At 44.9% G+C, this 23,217-nt stretch overlaps 1 protein-coding gene across 1 annotated transcript in view; it reads right to left on the bottom strand.

Moving 5' to 3' along the window:
• snrka (SNF related kinase a) overlaps window positions 1–23,217 on the bottom strand; it is a 101,661-nt gene that overhangs the window by 19,017 nt on the left and 59,427 nt on the right. The window contains exon 4 of the mRNA XM_084307677.1: window positions 14,089–14,301. Coding sequence (XP_084163803.1) covers window positions 14,089–14,301 — 213 coding nt within the window. The remainder of the gene's footprint in view (window positions 1–14,088; window positions 14,302–23,217) is intronic.

The following is a 23,217-nucleotide window of genomic DNA, read 5'->3' as shown; positions in this document are numbered from 1 at the left end:
GATAAACTAAACAGCTTGGAGTTTTAGCCGAACGTTAGAAAAATGACGACGTATGGGAAAATCCAGGAGTTTGATCAAGAAACAGATGATTGGCAGCAGTACGTGGAACGTCTGGAATTCTACTTTGTGGCTAACAAGATCACAGATGCAGGACAAAAGCGAGCCATATTCCTGAGTGTATGTGGAGGAAAAAGCTACGCTCTGCTGCGCGATTTGTGTCTGCCAGGTAAGCCAGGAGATTCGGACTTGACGGGGCTATTGAAACTGTTGAGTGATCACTTCACGCCTAAACCCAGTGCCATTGTGGAGCGTTTTAAATTTCATTCGAAAACGAGACAGCAAGGACAGTCTGTGTCATCATTTGTAGCCGAGCTGAAGAGAATCACTGAACATTGTGGGTTTGGCGCTACGTTAAATGACATGATTCGAGACAGACTGGTGTGCGGGATAAATGACGATCGCATTCAAAGGCGTCTGTTAACAGAACCGGATGACAGACTCACGTTGGCCAGGGCTATTGAGTTGGCCATCACTATGGAAACAGCGGCTAAAGATATCGCGGAGCTGCAGCAAACGGGAGTGGAGGGACCCATTCATAAATTACAACTACAACCTGCAGCACCGGAGCGCAGACCACCGTCGGCAGGAATCGGATGTTACAGATGTGGAGGAAATCACGGCCCGGCGGATTGCCGATTCATAGATGCAGTTTGTCATAACTGCCAAAGACGCGGACATATAGCTCGAAAATGCCACAGCCCCAGGCAGGTCAGACAGCCCAGACAGAACCGGGGAAATGGACTGGGTGCAACCCACACACTGGAGTATGAAGAGGAGGATTATACACACAATCTGTATAATCTGGATGATGGAGAGAGAGTGGAGCCATACAGAGAGCAAGTGTCGGTGAATGGACATGACATTGACTTTGAAGTAGACACTGGTGCAGGTATGACTATTATGAGTGAGGAAACCTACACTAAGATGGGAGGGGGGCCACTCCATCAAACAAAAATAAAACTGTACACATACACCAGAGACAGAGTAGGAGTGTTAGGCAAAATGCACGCACAAGTCACCTACAAAGGGCAGACCAAGAAATTAGCATTGCTGGTGGTAAAAGGGGAGGGGCCTAATCTGATGGGGAGAAATTGGCTCAAAGCTATGCGGCTAGACTGGAGAGCCATTTTCAGACTACAGATAGGTCAGCAGCAGGAGTTAAATGCTCTGCTAGCACAACATGAGGATGTTTTTAAAGGCGAGCTTGGCACTTTAATAGGGGCTACAGCCAAGATATATGTGGACCCAGAAGCCAAGCCACGGTATTTTAAAGCCAGGCCATTACCCTATGCTCTCAAGGAGAAAGTGGAGGCAGAGTTGGTCAGATTGGAGAGGGCAGGCATAATTGAGCCTGTGGATTTTTCAGAGTGGGCAGCTCCCATAGTGCCCATACTAAAACCAGACAAGACAACCCGAATATGTGGGGACTATAAAGTGACAGTGAATCCAGTGTCCAAGTTGGACAACTACCCTATTCCTAAAACAGAGGACTTGCTGGCGGTATTAGGGGGGGGACAGAAATTCACAAAATTGGACATGTCACAGGCCTATCAACAGCTCCCACTGAATGAAGAATCTAAGAAATTCACAACAATAAACACCCACCGGGGTCTGTTTCAGTACACCAGGCTACCCTATGGGGTGTCATCAGCACCAGGCATATTCCAGCGCACCATGGATAACCTACTACAAGGCCTTCCCCAGGTGGTGGTGAGAATAGATGATATTCTGGTGACCGGTGACGACGATGCCAGCCATCTACACCAGTGGTTCCCAAAGTCGGGGTCGCGACCCAAAGGTGGGCCGCGAACAGCCACGGGTGGGCCGCGAGATGATTAAAAAAAAAGAAAAAAAAAAAAAAAAAATTATTTTTTTGTCAGGCCACTGAACTTAGAAGCAGGCCAGGACAGTGTTTCTAGTTGTATTCTAAAATTCTATTATATTGTATTCTAAAATGTGACTATATGGTTTTATATTAACTTAATAAATAAACAAAAACGAAAAATCTACTTATTTCAACGAACATTTCAAACTAAATAACAGATTATGCACATAAAACGCTGAAAACAACCGAAGCAACAATAGTATTTTAATGAGGCTATTATTATTATCATTATTATTTTGCAACAAGTTAGCCCTCTCATAAATAGCACATATAAATGAATAACTAACTTAATAGGATTGAAATGATATTTGGCTTAAAAAATCGGTTGCCTGGCAAAAAAAAAAAAAAAAAGCCTGACGATGTGCATTGGGCCGCGGCTCTCTGACGCCTTATTTTCTGGGCCCTGGCCTGAAAAGTTTGGGAACCCCTGATCTACACAACTTAGAGGTAGTGCTGAAGAGACTCTCAGCTGCAGGACTGCGTCTGAGGAGAGACAAATGTGTGTTCATGGTACCAGAGGTGGTTTACCTGGGTTACCGAATCAACCACAAAGGGATTCAACCAGTGGCTGACAAGGTACAGGCCATTGTAAATGCCCCACAGCCGACTGACCAGACACAGTTAAAGTCTTTTCTGGGCATGCTAAACTATTATCACAAGTTCCTGCCAAATGTGTCGACCATATTGGAGCCACTACACAAGCTTTTGAGAAAAGAGATCCCATGGAGATGGGGAAAATGTCAGACCCAGGCATTTGAGGAGGCAAAAAAGTGCCTCCAGTCTGAAACATTATTAGTGCACTTTGATGAGACAAAGCCGCTCTACTTGGCTTGTGATGCATCACCTTATGGCGTCGGAGCAGTATTATCACACCGGTTTCCAGATGGCTCTGACAGGCCAATCGGATACATGTCACGGTCACTGTCATCAGCAGAACGGGGCTATTCACAGCTAGAGAAAGAGGCGCTGTCTATCATTTTTGGTCTAAAGAAATTCCACCAGTATCTGTTTGGAAAACACTGCACTATTGCGACGGATCACAAACCACTACTAGGCCTTTTGGGAGAGAGTAAGGGCATCCCACAGCTCGCGGCAGCCAGAATGCAAAGATGGGCATTAATTTTAGCCGCCTATGAGTACACCTTGGAGTATAAGGAGGGCTCAAAAAACGGGAATGCAGACGCACTGAGCAGACTCCCACTGCCCATAAAGCCCGGAAATGTACCACAGGAGGAAGAGGTGGTGCTGCTTATGGAGCATATGAATGGTACACCACTGCAGGTAAAAAACATCCGAGACTGGACTCGTCGGGACCCTATCCTGTCCAGGGTCCACCAGTGGTTGTTGCAGGGCTCCTGGCCCTCACAGAGCACAGACCCAGAAATACAGCCTTACACGAGACGACAATATGAACTGAGTGTGGAGGACGGGTGCATCCTGTGGGGAAGTAGAGTGATAATACCACCACAAGGAAGACAGACTATGATCAAGGAGCTTCATGAGGCTCATCCAGGGGTCTCAAGAATGAAAACATTGGCCCGCAGTTATGTGTGGTGGCCAAACATGGATGCAGATTTAGAGTCAGCCGTGCGCAGCTGTCATTCGTGTCAGTTGAACCAAGCCGCCCCAGCAGCAGCACCTTTACACCCGTGGGAGTGGCCAGACCAACCTTGGATGAGGCTGCATGTGGATTTTTGTGGGCCAGTATATGGAAAGATGTTTCTAATAGTCATTGACGCCTATTCAAAGTGGATTGAGGCTCACCCAATGCAGTCTATTACTTCATCCATGACAGTGGAGAAATTGAGGAGCATTTTTGCCACCCATGGAATCCCAGCAGTCCTGGTTAGTGATAATGGACCAAGTCTGGTTAGTGCAGAGTTCGAACACTTCCTAAGAAAAAATGGCATAAAGCATGTGACAACAGCACCATACCATCCATCTTCGAATGGCTGTGCTGAGCGTGCAGTGCGGGTGTTCAAGGAGGGCATCAAGAAGATGGGGGAGGGTAGTGTGGAGACAAAGCTATCCAGGTTCTTGTTTAAGTACCGATCAACCCCTCAGACCACAACCGGAGATACGCCAGCTGAGCTACTCATGAACCGGAGAATCAGAACTCAGTTGGATCTAGTGCGTCCTTCACTAGCGAATAGAGTTGGACTAAATCAGGACAAACAAAAAGAGCAGCATGACAAGCATGTCAGGGACAGGATGTTCACAGAGTCTGACTCCGTCTATGTGAGAGGGTACTCAGGCCAGAAGTGGATTCCCGCAACACTCACAGAGAGGACCGGTCCAGTGTCTTGGAGGGTGACACAAAAGGACGGCAAGTTGGTGAGACGTCATCAGGATCAGATGCGTCCATGTTATGATCAAAACACCACGCCAGCAAGTCTACCGGAGGAGAGCTTTTCACCACAAGAAGCAGTCCATCCAGGGTCAGAGACTCCTGCACCCGAGGCAGTCGTGTTGAGGCCTCCGGAACCTCCTGCACCCGAGGCAGTCGTGCTGAGGCCTCCGGAACCGGGTCCAGAAATAGGACGTCGTTATCCAGGTAGAGTTAGGCAGGCACCCACTTATTTTAATGCAGGGGCAGAATAATCCCCTTGGGTGTCTGGAGGAGGGGCAGTCTACCCCCTACCTTGTAGCTGAGATTAAGCTTAAAAAATGTATACCAATGATATTTCAAGACTATGGGGGAAGGGATTGTTATAATGTGGGTTCACCGGGTTACGTCAGTGAGACCTTCACCTGCAGTGTCCTATGAGACACACCTACTTAGGTAGTATAATGAGTAACAACTGTGTGTTGCACTGGACCTGTATTGCTTTTGACAGCGTGAAATAAACATCACAAAAGAACATTTGGACTGGACCTTTACATTATTACACCTGCAAAGAAGGTAAACATCTCCATAGGCTTACAGTGGTGGCAGACTAGGTACAATGATGGGCCCAATGTGTTAAGAACTGACAATCAGGGAATTTAAACATTGTTGACATTGTTTTTTTGTGTTTATTTTAAAGAAATGAAAGTCTAGTGCTGGTTGAGCATACTTTATGTTGATGGCCTTTGTCTAATGTGGCCACACAAATAGAAAGGTTTAATTATTTTGTTTGTTTGCACTAAGTTAATACTTTTTACAAATGTAGCCTATATTTTTCAGTCAGTTCAGTCTTTGTGTGCCAAACATTATTTAAGGCAAACCGCTGTAAACTTTTTTTTTTACCAAATAAATGAGAAGTAGGGCTGTACCGAATGCTTCCGATCATAATGTTGACATTCGAATTCTAAATCAACATTTGAATTTTTAATGAAATGTTTTTATTTTTGATTTTTTTTTGTCTATTCAATCCGTTTAAACCAATGGGGGTTTTCTTCACAGTTGCAGTTAAAGATTAGGCTACACTAATATTATAATATTAAGACGTCACCATCACTTTCATACCAACCGTGCCCTTATTGGATTATTTATGTTGACGAAACTGATGAGTTATATTCATTAAAGGGGACATGTACTATAAACGTCATTTTTCAGTCTCTAGCATTGTATTATAGTAATAGGAGTTAGTATCAATGTGTTTTAGTGTCTAAATACCATATTGGAGGATTGCTCTGATTCAGCTCAGATAATTTCCTTCTCCAGTAAATTAGGCCATCCTGATTTGAAGGCCTGAATGACGTTACTCAGGCTCTGGGTAGCAGACAGTGATGTGATTGGCTCTGTGGTTGTAGCTAATGCCCGCCCACAATCTACATAGACTGACTGTACACAGCGAGTGGAAAACCACTTCCTCATACTCTGCGTGCACTCTGGAGGGAGAGAGAGAGAGAGCATTCAGGAGCACTTGGGGGGGGGGGGGGGGGGGGGGGGGGACCTGCCGCGCCACACACACCTCCGAACGAGAGAGTGATAGAAAGAAAAAAAGGAAGAGAGAGGGAGGAAGGGAGGGCCCCCCCCCACAAGCTGCCGCGAGGCAGAGAAAAAAAGATCTCTCTCTCCCTCTCCCACCCTCTCTCCCTCCCACCCCCTCCCTCTCTCTCTATCTCTCTCTGTCTACCAGTCGCAGACTGTGTGGACTGACTGTCACTCAAAGTGCTTATGGGCGGAGCCAGGCCATAACAGCCTGAAATCTTGAAGATGAAAAATAATGGTTGAGTACTTGATTAGAAATATAAAACAATGCATTTTTTTTGAAAAAAAAACTTACAGATGTCTTCAATACACTCACAGGAATTGTGTAAAGTTGCCCAAATAGTGCTAGGAATAGCAGTACATGTCCCCTTTAAAGAAAGTTGATTTAATAAAAGAAAAAGACCCATTTAATCAGATGAATCACTTTATTCAAATTGAGGATTTAGTTTATAAAATATAATGTATTTTTTTTTTAAGTCTTTTTATTTTTTTCGAAGCTTCATTCGAATACTTCAATCGAAGCTTCGAATGTTAAAAAATGACATTCGGTACAGCCCGAGAAGCATGTTTAAATCAGCAATGCCTCCCCTCTTGCTGTACCAAAATCTCTCCTAGCTCTAACCGGTCACTGCCTGATGTCAAACTGCCTCATTCTTTCAGTTTTTGCATGACTACGTCCTTGAGAATAACTGAAACGTTGTATTCTTGTGTTAATAAAAAACAAGGTATACCGAACCGAAAACCGTGATACGAACCGAACCGTGGATTTTGTAAACAGTTCCACCCCTAGTTGTCACATATTGTGACATGGTCCTAACACAGTATGATGACTACGTGTTGATGACTACGTGTTTTCACACGTTCAGATTATGGTGATACAGTGACGAGGATTAAGTCTATTTTTATTCCACACCAGACTCACTCAGTCGCCGGGCGGATTAGCTCTGCATGTTAATGAACAAGCTAATCAACTCTTCAGGACGGCAGCCAAGAGAGAGAGTGTGCGTGTGTGGGCGGCCTCTCTGAACTCCACCAGCACTGCAGTGTTCCTGCCAGTGTGTGTCTGTATGTCTAGACCAGAGCACCCAGCAGACGTTAGTGTGACGGCACCCAGATTCACAAAAAACAGAAATGTCTGAGAAAATAAAAGCCTTCATGTGATGAATCTGCTAATTTCCCTGGGATTATTATACTCTTTCCAAAGAGCCAACGTAGACTCATGATTAACTGTTTGAGTGCCACGCCTCCGTATGTATTTACCCCGTTGAGTGCCACCGCTCTATTCAATGACTGAGCACTCGCATTGTGAACGCATAAACTATGTCCTAAATTATGGCTGTGTGTCTAAGGCGACCGTCGCTTGTCAATGACTTGTTTGCAGTCAACATTGTGTTAACGGATTGTTTTTTTTAATTGGTTCATTTCCGTTTTATACCATTTTGAAAAACCCTAGTTTTTTTAAACTTTCAGAAAAAATTAAAGATTCTGCAGGAATCGCGCTTTACTGTAATACACAAACACGCTGTCATTTTTCGGCCTATTTATGAATCGTTTTCAAATAAATGCTAGATTATCGATAGTATACGTGTACTTATGCACGCTATAGAAGCAGGCTTAAAAATCGATTATCCATTTCCTGATCAGCACACACACACACATATGGCACACGCTGATATATAGGTGAAAACAGCTCTGATTATCCCAAGACTGGTAAAATAGATTCCTTACCTCAGATCAGATGTTCTCCAAAAAGATTATTCCAATTCCTGATCGCCATTCCAAATATCGAGCGCGTTTATTGATCCAACGCTGGGTGGTCGAAACACCGATTCCATGCTGTTCTGATGGGCCACAATGAATCCAATCGGCTTGAGTTACATGCCTGAGAAGTAAAATGTGGAAGCTGGATTTTTTTTCCATGTCCGTTTTCATTGACTCCATTCCAAAGGCTGCAATACCACATGGAGACGATAGGGGGTGGTATTTTCCCAATGGAGCTCAGAGAGAGTTCCAGTGGTAACGTGAGGCTAGATTGATGAAATATTAATGGAAATCGCTAATAAAAAAATAAACGAGAAAAAAAACTAGATTTCTCGTCCGTGGCACTCAACGGTTGGCATGAAATAACGAGATTTTTCTCCACAATATGTTTGTGACATCCGATATGTAGTAGGGCATAACTTGCTTGATATTTGGAGTAGAAAGATGATATTTGTATCATTGGAAAGCTAACATTCTCATCTTTTCATTTGTGTATACATCTCAAACTGTATTTTCGGGTCAATGTGACTGATTTTGTAAGAGCAAGTCACATATTACCCTGCCCATCAGGGCCGCCTCAGGGGGTGTGCGAGCAGTGCGGTCGCACAGGGCCTCGCAGGAAGGGGGGCCTCGCACAAAAAAAAAAATAAAAAAAAAATGTATTATTATTATTTTTTTTTTTTTTTGCGAGGCCCCCCTTCCCGCGAGGCCCTTTTTCATCACAGACCTAAAATCTAGTTTTGCTTATATGCTTATATATTTCACATTAGACACGTTTGTAGAATGTTCCTGGCTCTGCGGCTCTGCAGACACTCACTATTGGAGCTCTGGGGCTCTGCACATACTATTGGTTTCAACTAAGGGAGGGGTTACATCATGTGTACGCCGGCGTGCGTCAGCTGCGTTTGACTATTTTGCGCGTGCAGCTTTGGAGGTTATGCTTAGTTATGCCAGCCAAAACGAAGAGGGCGGTCATTCGGCAGATGGACTGAAGATGAAAGTTGTTGCATGTTAAGACAGTTCAGTCAGGCTATATTGAGTGCTAACGTCGGGATGCCTATTGCTTAATAACAGCGGAGCAGTGCTGCCGTTGCTTCCGCGTTTTCCCTGATTGGCTGCGACACGCCCCGCGGCAGGCGCGGAGCGGAGCGGCAGAGCTTGCGGCATTATGTAACCGCCCTAATCCGCCATGATTTTCATTCGAAGCTCAGCTCACCTGGCAGCGCAGCGGTCCTGCGGTCCGTTGTTGACAAGTTCGAATCCCATCAAATATTTTTTTTTTAACGTGTATTCTTTCGCCGGTTAAGGTTAGGCATGGTTAAGGTTAAGGTTAGGCATTGTTTCGGAGTTGGTTAAGGTTAGAACGGTTAAGTTTAGGCGCTGTTAAGGAGCTGGTTAAGGTTAGAGTTTGTCTTAGAGAATGGCAATATTCTTTCTATGGTTAAGGTTAAGGTTAGGCATGGTTAAGGTTAAGGTTAAGGTTAGGCATTGTTTCGGAGTTGGTTAAGGTTAGAACGGTTAAGTTTAGGCGCTGTTAAGGAGCTGGTTAAGGTTAGCGTTTGTCTTAGAGAATGGCAATAGACAGCCTATTTCCGCACTGCCGCTCTCCCGCGTTGCCGCGGTCACATGGTCAAATTGTCACATTCTTGCACTCCTCCGCTGTTAGAAAGCAACACGCCGTCGGGATAGCCATGATGATGTCGGCTAGTAGCTAGCTTAGCTAAAGGCTAACTAGCGTTAGCTAACCTAGAAAGAGCGCGTGCAGCATTGTTATGCCAAGATGAAGAGGACGGTCGTTCGGCAGATGAACTTCGTCAACTCCACGCGGTTGTCTCCATCCTCTTGGACGTTTGGTGAGTTTTTAATGCACTATTCTATTCCCGCCGTGGATATCTCTCTCTCTCTCTCTCTCGGGAGCCAAACGGGCCGGCTAGCTGTTGTAGTAGCTAACGGTGTGTGGCCTGGTGTCAGCACCTGGTGCGAGGGAGGTGAGCTTGGTGTTTCATTATGAGAATATCTCCATGCTCAAGTCGGCTATGTTGCCGGCACCGCTATGGCAACACTGTCTGTCTGTAGTGGGACGTGTATTGCCTTCTTTTTCCCTTCTCTCTTCGTATGAGAAGAGGAAAACACAGCGGCTGTCTGAAGTGTTGGCCTGTATTGCTTTTCTCACGTTGTACAGTTTTTCAGTGGTAGCCGCATAGCTTGCTTCTGCGTTAGCTAGTGGTTAGCGATAGCCGGGTTGAGCTAACTGTTAGACAGTTAGCTGTTTAGCTACGACGTTAGCTGCTCGTTTTCGCTCGGCTGGGAACGTTAGCTTGATGCTATCAGTTAGCCTAGAGTTAGCTGTTAGCTTGTGCTACGACCATTGACATTAGCCGTGAGAATAGCAGGCCCTGGCACTCTGACTACGACATCATCTTTGACAGAAGATGTAGTCGGGCCTGCACCATGACAAGGCTCCGGCCATAGCTTCTTTTTGTCCCGCCAGCGAGAGGCCTTTCGTCAACGTGGAGACCTGTGTTGCGGCCTTTCGCCCTGCGTTCCTTGGTGCAGGTAAGATGTCCATTGGACATTACCCCACTCTTCCTTCCTTCCCCTCCCGAATGTTTTGTTAATAACAATGTTTTTTTCCAGGCAAAACATATGTTACTTCACAACATTTGGAGATACGACATGTGCTGTGTGTGAATTGTCTTGGTCGTTTGTGTAGCTTGGGTAGCGTTGGCCAAAGCTGTGTGTGGCCTGGTGTCAGTACCTGGCTACTCTATTTGCAGTTAGCCTATTTAGCTGATGTCGGCCATTGGCTCCTTGCTACTTTGTTTTCTCTGGTATAGACCCTCTTCTCTTTGGATTTAAGTGTTGATCTTTGTCCTTTTGGATCTATGTATATTCATGTTGCCTTTGTGAAGTTATCTTTTCCTTCTGTTTTGTTCTTCCATTAAAAGTTGAATATCCTTTAGGGGCTCATCTTTGCTTATCTCTCTCATACATGCTCTCTCTCTAACACACACACACACACAGACATGCTCTCTCTCTCTAACACACAAACACACATGCTCTCTCTCTCTCTCTCTCTAACACACACAGACATGCTCTATATCTCTCTCTAACACACAAAATGACATGCTCTCTATATATTTCTCTCTCTTTCTAACACACATATACATGCTCTCTCTCTAACACACACACACAAACAGACATGCTCTCTCTCTATCTCTCTCTTTCTAACACACACAACTGTGCAGCGATAACACTGTATATTGAGTGTAGAACGGGAGCTCTCTCTCGCTCTCTCTTGCTATATGTTGACTGTATCATGCCCAGCCTCGGGCAGCGCTATTATTTAAGAATATGTTGACTGTATGGAAAAAAAGAAAAAAAATGTTTTTTAACCTTTTAGGGGGGGGGGGGGGGCTCGCGTTTAAATCTCGCACAGGGCCTCGCATTTCTCCCAGGCGGCCCTGCTGCCCATACCTGTACGCGTGTAGCTTTATGACAAGCAAGCAGTGCAAAAATTTACCGTAGTGGCGTGCAGTAATGCGCCTTTCATTTTCCGCCGCCCAGCGCCCAGGTCGCGCGGAAATAGGCTGTCTATTGCCATTCTCTTTGACAAACTCTAACCTTAACCAGCTCCTTAACAGCGCCTAAACTTAACCGTTCTAACCTTAACCAACTCCGAAACAATGCCTAACCTTAACCTTAACCTTAACACTTTGGCTGCCATGGGTTAAATTAATGATATACCATAGATTGCCAGCGCTATTTGTCTATGGAGAACGTCCCCTTCTTTGCAGGGCTATAACTTTTTAAATTCTATTGCTACATTGCCATTATTAGGGCCCATTCAAAGTCCTATATGTATTGTTCATTGTGTAGCAACGTTAAACTTTTTCATTCACATATTCATAGTAAAGTATGGTCTAATGTATAAGTATGTTTTCATCTCTTTCTGCAACTTTCTCCAGAACGTGATATATAGCCCCAAATGCATTATATTGATGATGAAATACAGTTTGATGGCAATCAGCGCGATATAAAAAATTCCAACTAGACGTACTTCTAGAAGTTACTACACGTCATCTGATGTTGACCGGATGGGCGAGGGGGCGTTTATAATTCCGTGGGCAGCGTTATACCAATCATCTAATGTGGGTCAAATGTTGATAAAAGCAGTTAGTATCGAAGATGGTAACGTTACACGCTGAAACTCACCCCAGTCTCCGCGCGCCGTTGGGCGATCATCGTCGAGTAGAAATTTTATCATTATGGGATATATTATTACCCGGTCCATCTCCAGCTTGTATAATGGTATATACGTCCAAATCATGTTGTTTATCGAGTTATTGGCAATCGATCGCTATGTAGAGTGACGAGCTAGAGTGCCGGAACCTATCCCGAGTGGCCGGAAGCAATAGGGCCGACCAGCAAAACCTCTACTGCGCTTCCTGTTAAGCAGTTGCGCCGATCGGCCACCAGATGGCGCTCCTGAACCGCCAGAGAGCTCAGTGGGTCCTGCTGGTGAATCTCAGGCCAGCGGAGGGGGAATATGAATCCGATTCCAGATTTTTGAAATATTGATATAAGGACGCTGTACAGCGTCCCCCGGCAACTTTAGCATCGCCAGCAAAGACGTTGTAAATCGTTTTTAGGCAGTCAAAGTGTTAACCATGCCTAACCTTAACCATAGAAATTATATTGCCATTCTCTTTGACAAACTCTAACCTTAACCAGCTCCTTAACAGCGCCTAAACTTAACCGTTCTAACCTTAACCAACTCCGAAACAATGCCTAACCTTAACCTTAACCTTAACCATGCCTAACCTTAACCGGCGAAAGAATACACGTTAAAAAAAAATCATGTTAAAAAATATTTTCGATGGGATTCGAACTCGCCAGCAAACGAGCCATAGGATCCACAGCCATGTGGCCTTGCCAATTGAGCTATTTCTAGATACTGAATAAGGGGCGGTGACTTATATATATTGAGCTCCGCTCGTGTCGAACCAAGGCGGGATCTCATGCGCATGCGCGGGCACCTCGCGCGAGCACGCCGGCGCACGCACGCACGCACCTGAGCGAGCACGCCGCCGCCGGTGCACGCACGGTAGCATTTGTCTAAGCGGGGCCTGAAAAGAAGGGCGCTTTACCGCACTGGCGTGCGGTGACGAATGCGGAAGCATTTTTGCACTGCTTGCTTATCATTAAGGAAAACGCTACCTGTACCTCCCCTCCCCCCCATGCTGCTATGACACCCCAATTTCCCCAAGGGATCAATAAAGGAATATATTATCTTGTGAAAAAAATAAACAAGCTTTTCTTTCTTTATTATATCAGACCATATTAAAACATGAATATGGGCCCATCGATATTACCATCTTACATACAGGGACTCTGGAGGAATCAATAGAGGAATCAATTGATACAAAGTGTGTCATGCTTTTTTTTTTTTAATGACTAATCGACACAACAATTTCTCGTCAACGATTTTTTATAATCGACAACGGACTAATCGTTGCAGCCCTACCCGTCATGTCAACAAACCCTTACCACAGCAAGAGTCGAGTGGATGAGCACCTCAGAGGTCCTCTTTCAACATAAGCATTAAACAAAATGGTTTAATACATGAGGCGTTGTCTAATAGCTACTGATCCTGATATCAACGTCTGATATCAGTTTGGCATTCGTTTTCGCAAGTGCTGGCTAGCGTTGGCTAACTAGCTATCGCTCGTGAGCTAACGTTAGCTACCTAGCTAACGTTACTGTTTAAACAAAACTACACAGTCAACTATTCACTTTATTTTAATACATGATGCATTGTCTAATGTCATCTAGCCGGCTAGCAGTAGATATAGATAGCTCCTGATATCAATGTCTTATAACATAATTTACATTATTCATTTTTGCAGCTTAACATTGGCTAATTAACTATCATGCTTCACAACAACACTGCGAAGATGGCAATGCTGAATGTGATTTGACCAAAGCAGAGTATACACAGACAGTGGAGCTGTTTTCAGATAGCGAGCATTTTGACTTATTGCGTGGTGGCGATGTCTCACAGATAATACAACTACAAGTATAATTATATAATATATATATTTTATTAAAGGTACTGTACACAGTTGGTCTCACCCTCTGTGCCATTATTAGCACAAAATATGTCCCCATATGATCAAATCAACGTTGATAGATTATATATATTTAATTTTTTTTGGGACGATTTACATTCACTTTGGGACGGTTAAATCTGTATTTCGGGACGGTTCTGGGACGGTGGTGAAAAAAGTTAGTCTGGAGCCCTGGTGCGCGATGTCTCCCAGGACCGTGTGCGTGTGTCTGTGTGTGTGTGTGCGTGTGTGTGTGTGTGTGTGTACGTACTCTACAATAGCCTCCCGGTCCGCGATGTCTCCCAGGACCGTGTGTGTGTGTGTGTGTGTGTGTGTGTGTGTGTGTGTGTACGTACTCTACGATAGCCTCCCGGTCCGCTATGTCTCCCAGGACCATCCTCTGGATGATGCTGCTGTGCTCCTCCTCAGACAGGCTCTTGTGGGACACCAGGGGGGTGTTGTACTTGGTCGCGGGGGACGGATCCACTCCCTGCAGCCACGCATGGCTCTCTATCTCCTCCAGAGACGCACGCCGCTTAGGGTCTCGCTGCAGCATGCGGTCTATCAGACTGAGGAGAGGAGGAGAGGAGAGGAGAGGAGAGGAGAGAGGAGAGGAGAGGAGAGAGGAGAGGAGAAGAGAGAGGAGAGGAGAGGAGAGGAGAGAGGAGAGAAGAGAGGGGGGAGAGGAGATGAGAAGAGAGGGGAGGAGGGGAGAGAGGAGAGAGAGGAGAGATGGGAGGAGAGGAGAGGAGAGAAGAGAGGAGAAGAGAGAGGAGAGGAGGAGAGGGGAGAGGAGAGATGGGAGGAGAGGGGAGAGAGGAGAGGAGAGGAGAGGAGGAGAGGAGAGAGCAGAGAGGAGAGATGGGAGGAGAGGAGAGAGAGAGGAGAGGAGAGAGAGAGGAGAGGAGAGAGGAGAGAGAAGAGAGAGAGGAGAGGAGAGAGGAGGAGAGGATAGAGGAGGAGAGGGGAGGGGAGAGAAGGAGAGGAGAGCAGAGGAGGGGAGAGAGAGAAATGAGCGAGGAGGAGAGAAGAGAGGGAGATGAGAGACAAAGAGAGAGGGAGACAGAGGAGAGAGACAGAGGGAGAGGAGAGAGAGACAGATACAAAGAGAGAGAGGAGAGTGAAAGAGAAAGAGGGAGAGGAAGGAAGAGGAAGAGAGAGGAAACGGAACAGAGTTAGTTAGTTCCATCATTTCTCGGTCAAAGTTTCCATGAAACATGTTGGTCTGTAGACCAAGACTCTACTAACTGATACCATATATATCATATGACATGTAAAATCACAACAATAAGACAAGTAAGGATAACAAATCAATTAAAACTAGAGCTGTCAAAGTTAATGCTTTAATTTTAGATTAATTTAAATAATTTCAAGCGTTAAAAAAAATGAATCTAGATTAATCTATGGAGTGAATAATGTTCAACGTTCTGAACTTTCAGCAGTATAGTTGCTTGTTCTTTTTTTGCATCGACTCACGCCGCGATTCAAGGCAGGCGGACGGGCGGGCGACCGCCGCTTCACTTCCGCTCCCATGTTAATGGACGTAGCTGTGCCCACTGGCCGCAAGCGGGCGCGCGACTCGCGGGCGGAAGCGTTGTTTCTTTGCTTTGGTTGGATTCGAGCCGCGCGCAGAGGCGTGCGCCATGCGCATTTTCACTGAAATACACTCTGTAGTCTGTCGTCCGCCCGCTCTGAAGTCGACTCTCCCCGTGTGCCAGGCCACGCGAGCGTACTGCGCGTGATTTCGCGCGCGACTGGTCTGCCTGCGGCGTCATGCACCTTTTTGAAAATCATCTGACATGAAGATGGAACACATTTTTGTTGTTAATATGATTTATATTATTGGTAGTTCATACAAGACATTATCGTCCTCTAAGCCAATCTGCACTAACATAGGCCTGGGTTGTTTTTATTTCTGTTAGCGCCGCGGATATAAGAAAGATGTCTAGTTGATAAGGGTGTAAAGGTACACGTATCCGTACCGAACCGTTTCAGTGTGTACCGTACCGTACAGAACGGCTGTGTAGTGTACTGAACAAATACAACGGTATGTTAACCACTAACGACCGCCCACCGGGGGCTGTTTTTCTTTCATAATTTAATATAATTATTATTATTATTATATATTTTTTTACAAGTCGATTATTAATTTCAATATAGAATATTCGTTGTACAAGTACAATTAGTTACTGCACACTACATCACCCTTGAGTGGAACATGGAAAGCCAAACTTTCCCCCACTGTACCGAAAGCCCGTACCGAACCTTGACTTCAAAACCGAGGTACGTATCGTACCGTGGTTTTTGTGTACCATTACACCCCTACTAGCTGATAGCCTAGTGACAATGCCCCCAAAATGTTGAGATACCCCTACCGGAGGTAGAACAAAACACAACATTGTTTTTCCTCATCTCTAAGGTCTCCCATATATGAAATGGATTCTTGTATAAAAATATTTTACTGCAAAAATAGGTAAATTGATAGATATTGTTATACACCCCCAAAGGAAAAAATAACCAAAATATAGCCTGGCCGTATGGGAGTCGAGACATGCTAGCAGTCAGACAGTTGCGTAAGGGCCCGCGTCCACTTGGCGCATATTTCTAGCTGAAACATGCTGGGAGTGCGCCGGCAGCGCTGGCATGAAGCGCATCTTGTAGATGACAGAAAGAAATCTACTACAGCCATGCCGCGGTTTTGCACATATTATAGCATATTTGAATAACTTTATTGTATATTAATTATATATATAGTTATTGCCTGACAACACAGTTCGCCCTTTGCTTTTTATTAGCTTTTTAGTAGTGTATTCGTGTAGTTATTATTATTAGTGTATTTGTGTTGTCGCGAATCTCAATGGTCTGTGGGAGACAGCCAGACAGGCAGGCAGCTCCGGTGTCAGGTTACAAACAGAGTGGTAGATATCAATGGCTGTGATTGGTTGTCTGAAAATGAGCTCAGCGCATCGCTCTGAAAGTTGAGAAAGTTTCAACTTTCGGCCGCACAAAAAAGCTGAAAAAAGAAGCCGACGGCAGCGCACTTCCTAGAGGCGGCCGCATGCGCTCCCTCCCCATTGGAATACATTGAAAACAGACGCGTGCGGTCCTAAATATGCGCTAGGTGGACGCGAGCCCTAACCTAATAGAAAAACCTGAATGTGAATATCTTTATGCATGTAGGAAATATATACCTATGTACACATACTTAAAATAAGCGGAAATGTAAAAAATTTACATCTCTGCAGAATGTTCTCATTTACTTTGTAGTACCTCTGCCATGGATTGTCATAGAAACACAGATGAGGGCTTTTCGGAAAGGTGTGGTTGTGCTGAATCCAGCAATACCACATGTGTAAATATAGCATGCATGGTCAGGGAGTTACATCAGTAAATGTATGAGGTGTCCTAAATTACCAGTGTTTTACCCCTTCAGAAGCATTTATATAGACATTTTAAGATAAGTTAATATACCGTGATATATACCGTTACCGTCTATGCTTCAAATTATACCGTGATATACATTTTAGACCATACCGTCCAGCCCTAGGTATACATTCATATTATTAGGTATAACTTCATATTACAGTAGGTATACATTCATATTAGGTATAACTTCATATTAGGTATAACTTCATATTACAGTAGGTATACATTCATATTAGGTATATTAGGTATAACTTCATATTACAGTAGGTATACCTTCATATTAGGATAAATCACAGCCAGCTTGAGCCCATATGTGTGTGTAGGAGAGAATCATGTGAAGGAGTGAGAAGAGAGTGCGTCTGCATGTGTGTATGTGTATGTGTGTGTGTGTGTGTGTGTGTGTGTGTGTGTGTGTGTGTGTGTGTGTGTGTGTGTGTGTGTGTGTGATGAGCGTGAGTGAGTGTGTACATATTTGCATTTCTTCATTTGTTTGTGCATGTGTGTGAGAGATAATTGGTATGCATGTGTTTGTTTGTGTGTGTGTGTGTGTGTGTCATAGTGAAGAACACAGTGTTCTCTTGCTTTATGATTGGCTCAGTATGCTCTTGCTTTATGATATGCTCAGTATGCTCTTGCTTTATGATTGGCTCAGAATTCTCTTGCTTTATGATTGGCTCAGTATGCTCAATGCACAGCATACTGGGACAAAGAGAGAGGAAGGAAGAAAACACAACACTGTATCTAAACACTAGGAATTAAAACCAGGGATGACTTAACAAACAGAGCTTGGAGGAGGAGGGGGATGAGAGGAGGAGGAGAGGGAGGAGAAGAGGAGCAGGGGGAGGGGAGGAGGAGAGGGAGGAGAAGAGGAGCAGGGGGAGGGCAGAACGAGGAGAGGAGAGGGATGAGAGGAGGAGAGGGAGAAGAAGAGAGGAGAGGGAAGAGGGAAAAGGAGGAGGGAAGAGGAGGAGGGAGGAGAGGGAAGAGGAGATGGAAAAGGGGGAGAGGGAGATGGGGACGAGGTGTAAAATGCAAGAGCGAGCTGGTGAATAATTAATTAATTGAGGCGTGTAAATGGTATTAGCTGAACCAATAGGGGATTGAAGAAGCAACGAGAAACACTGAGCGAGAGAGACTGAGCGAGATAGGCAGAGATGGAGAGAAGCAGACAGAGAAAAGTGAGAACGAGAGGCAGAGAAAGAAAGAGAGACAGACCAATATGGGGGGACAGAGGCATATATGGGGAGAGAGAAGAGAGAGAGAGCGAGAGAGACAGACAGACAGACAGACAGACAGACAGACAAAGAGGGACATGGCAACAGTGACAGAGCAGATAGAGGGAGAATATTGTAATGAGGAGATTGTGTTGATCCTCTGGCAGAGGGAGCCGTCAGAACAGGCTGCTTCCAGGTGGGAACCTTGTCTTCATGGAGGGCCGCAGGAGGAGGTGGGGGAGGAGGAGGTGGGGAGTGGAGTGGGTGGAGGAGGTGTGGGTGGGGGAGTGGAGGAGGTGGGAGAGTGGGTGGGGGGTGGAGGAGGAGGTGGGGGAGGAGGAGGTGGATGAGGAGGTGGATGAGGAGGTGGAGGAGTGGGGGGAGGAGTGGGTGGGGGAGGTGGGGGAGTGGGTGGAGGAGGTGGAGTGGGTGGAGGAGGTGGAGGAGGAGTGGGTGGAGGAGGAGGAGCAGGAGTGGGTGGAGGAGGTGGAGTGGGTGGAGGAGGTGGAGGAGTGGGTGGAGGAGGTGGAGTGGGTGGAGGAGGTGGAGGAGTGGGTGGAGGAGGAGGAGCAGGAGTGGGTGGAGGAGGTGGAGGAGGAGTGGGTGGAGGAGGAGGAGCAGGAGTGGGTGGAGGAGGAGGAGCAGGAGTGGGTGGAGGAGGTGGAGGAGGAGTGGGTGGAGGAGGAGGAGCAGGAGTGGGTGGAGGAGGAGTGGGTGGAGGAGGAGGAGCAGGAGTGGGTGGAGGAGGTGGTGGGGGAGTGGGTGGAGGAGTGGGGGGAGGAGTGGGTGGAGGTGGAGGAGTGGGTGGAGGAGGTGGGGGAGAAGTGGGTGGAGGAGTGGGTAAACCCCACCACGACTAAACCCCACTAGTTAAACCGGGTCGCTGGTATGGTTTAGGTCCAGTTCAGCGATGGTTAAACCGGGTCTCTGGTTTCAAATAATTCTCTTCGGTTCAAATAACAAACTCAGCAAGACCAACAGTTACAGTGGGTGACAATATTGTCACAAGGAAAGATGAAATTACCTACCTGGGTTCCATCCTAGAGGCTAATCTTTCCTGTGACAAAATGGCATCCAATGTAATAAAAAAAAGTCAACCAACAAACTTGATTCTTGTACCGGATCTCCTCTCTGGTAAACAAGAATACCCTGAAGACTCTGGCAGGAGCACTCATTCAAGGGTACTACGACTATACTTGCACCTCATGGTACCAAAGCACCTCAAAGGCACTAAAAACCAATTGGAATTCTACAAGACATGTAGGTGTATATGTGTTTGAGGATGATATCCTTCAAACAGGCAATAGTGATGATATAATTTGGGCAGTGCTAAGCTGGGTTACTTTCCTCCAGTGTATTTGTCCCCCGGCCCCACCCAATGGCCCCACCCAATAGCCCCACATGCACACACACAAACATCTAAGTAAAAAGATTTTTTTTTTGTAAATAAAAAAAATCAAAAAAAAAATTAAACTTCGATTTTTTTTTAATGTTCGGAGCTTGTGCCATCGAACGAAGCTTCGAAGTATTTAAGACAGCCCTATTGTTTTTACTACTTTTTTTATCTAAACATAACTGGCGGGGACGTCATACGACCGCCAGTCACTTATTGACCTAAACTCCGGACTCAAAGAGGAGTTTAGAGACACTTTATCATGCCAAGACTGGCCAACGGAGATCAGGCGGGACAAAGACAACGAGGGGGACAAAGGCGGCTTCAGGGATAACCTTTATCAGACATCATAAAATAATGCCCTCTTCAGGGATAACCTTTATCAAACATCATAAAATAATGCCCTCTTCAGGGATAACCTTTATCAAACATAAAATAACACCCTCTTCAGGGATAACCTTTATCAAACATCATAAAATAATGCCCTCTGCAGGGATAACCTTTATCAAACCTGCTGGCCCACGAGTAATGGAGTCTCTTTCTCTCTCTATATGGGTAACGCATGTATTTCCGGTAACCTGCCCCATTTCTAAGCCATATAACCCAGGACGTTATACGAACAACATTAAAATATTTTCTCATGTCAAGAATGATTGTTATAGATGCCAAATAATGTACCTTAAAAAAAAAAATCATGTAATGAGGGATGGCGGACCTCTAAAGTTGACCTAAGTTACCGGGAATACCAATTCACTTATCTCCTCCAATTTAAGAGAATTTAAATGTTTTGGTTGTTTTGTAGGGATATCATCATCATGTAACATATAACCATAGTTCTCCCAGAGTTATCTCAAGAGAATTCAAATTTAGCTGAATCTGAAGGAAAAATTTAATTGAAATCATAACCGCAATAATAAGGGTTAGATGTAAACCAGAATTACTAGAATGTGTTGTGTTTTGTCTGTTAAAATGAGCAAAAACAAGGAAAGGGTATTCCCAGTAACTTAACAAACAAGTGCAAAAAAGACAGTTCTAGAACAAGTATTTAAATTTTTTTCTATCTTCAAGAAAGTGGAAAGGAACCCAACATTTTCAATTGTCTGCACACAATCGTTGTTTTGTTATTCCAAGATGGCATTTGAACAGAATTTTGAAAAAAAAAATGGTATTCCTGGTCACCTCAAGTTCAAGTTCAACAGTTTATTTATTAGTTGTCATACATACAGAATACTTTTATACAAAATGCTTCTTTCTGTTACGCTCCAGACTGTGCTAGACAAAAATAGGTAAGTATAAAATAAAATAAGTATAGCAAATATAAAATAGAAGTATAAAATAGAAGTCACGTACGTAGGCACAAGTGTTCAGTGTACATATTAATGTACAATGTTCAATGCAGAGTAGAAGTAACTGAGTTACCATACAATATACTATACAATATACTAATATACAATATACTATATAGTGCAAAGCAGAAATGGGATTAGGTACAATTTAGGTAGAATTTACAGTAAGGTGTAATGAGGTATGGGTTGTAGTGCAAATTCTTTACCAATAAATATAAAGTGTGTTTAGTTGTTCTAAAGTGTGCAAAGTGGGTGCTCACTTGTTTGTTTAAAGTGAGTGTGTGCGTGAGTTAGTCTACCTTTCCACATTACCAGTCTACCTTTCCACATTAGATCAGCCCAGACACTAGAAATGTTTGAATCATCACTAAGAACCCACCGTTTCTCACTGGCCTTTTGAAGCATGATGTGTGTTTTCACTGTGTATACACTATACAGTATACAGTATGTGTCACTGTTTTACTGTGTATGCTTTAATCTGTGATTGTTTTACCCACACATACTGTACAGCACATTGGTCGACCTTGGCTGTTTTAAATGTGTGGGTGTACCTCTATGGGTCTAGAGCAGGGGTCTCATACTCGCGGCCCGCGGGCCAATTGCGGCCCGCTGGATGATATTTGGAATATTTGATGCGGCCCAGCCTCACCCAGACTCTACCTACCTCCAGCGGCCCCCAGGTAAATAGAGTTTGAGACCCCTGGTCTAGAGAGACTAGCCAGAGGTCAAAATGACACCCAATATGTCTTCTACAAGCCCCTAAAAAAGTGTCAAATTTGGTTCCATGGGGGCCCCTCAGCGGGCCAATCAGTTGCGCTCTCCCCCAAAACCACTAGAAATGACAGAATATTTGTCTAACTAGAAAGGCCAAACGGGTCGAATTGACCCATTATTTCAAGGAATTCCAGGCCTGGACTTTTTTTCAAGTTTTTTTCAACAAAAATCAAGCACATTAAGCACTTCAAGCACCTTGTGTGAACACCTCTGCACTCCATGAATATATTCCACCTCATTTACTCTCCATCGCCACACCTCATCCTCGCTCTCTCATCCCAGGTGTCAGTTCAAGTACCAGACACCGCCATGACACCATCCAAGCGTCTAGTCAATCCCCCGGGCCCGTAGTTCTATGATTGCCAATCCAGAGAGAGCCGTCTGGGGGGCCCGGGGCCCTGTGGGGAGCAGGTGAGAGAGTCAGAACGGTGATATTATGGGAGCCAGCATAATTTCACCGGAGAGCGACGCGACAAAGATACGCAACTCCTGTGTGCGGAAAAACAAATACACAAATAAGTGTTTCAGATCATCGCTCCGGCTGCCCTCGCTTTTGCTCAGAGCGGCTTATCTGACGAGATCTGTGCTCCGACTGAGAACAGATAAGTGACTTGTGTTTTTTTTTAACAGATACGTTTCCTGTGTCTAAAAATACTCAGTGATGCACAGTGAGGAAGAGCAGGAGAAAACACAGGCCTGGGCCTCACTGCTCTGTGGTATCTGTGGTAGTGTGTGTGGTAGTGTGTGTGGTAGTCTGTGTGGTAGTGTGTGTGGTAGTGTCTGTGTGGTAGTGTGTGTGGTAGTGTGTGTGGTAGTGTGTGGTAGTGTGTGTGGTAGTGTGTGTGGATCAGCATGAAAGCCACTGGGCAGATCAGCCTCACGTTTTATCTGAGCTCACATGGACTTTAGGCCTATTAATATCACATCGGTCAACAAAAACTATTTTATTTGAATTAATTCCCAGCCCCTCTGGATTCTATTATTTTCTCTCTCTCCCTCTGTCTCAGCCTTTTCATGTATGTACTGTATATATATATTAGAGCTGGGCCGTTAACAGCTAGGTTACTAACTAGAACCAAGAAGAGAGACCACCTCAGTCCAGTATTAGCTAACGGCCTACACTGGCTTCCGGTAACATTTAGAATCGATTTCAAGGTCCTCCTCCTTATATACAAAGCACTAAATGGAACAGAGTCAGAGGTGTCAGTTCCACAGCTTTGACAACATTTGATCCATTATCAATGGTGATGCACGTCTGATTCTCTTCATTCAGACCCCAGTTGGACCAGGACTCTTAGTCCACGGGCAATATTCTCTACCGTGTGGTCAACA

Source organism: Notolepis coatsorum, assembly GCF_963971535.1.
Source record: "Notolepis coatsorum genome assembly, chromosome: 2".
Lineage (NCBI taxonomy): Eukaryota > Metazoa > Chordata > Actinopteri > Aulopiformes > Paralepididae > Notolepis > Notolepis coatsorum.
This window is presented reverse-complemented; position numbering and strand designations above follow the sequence as displayed.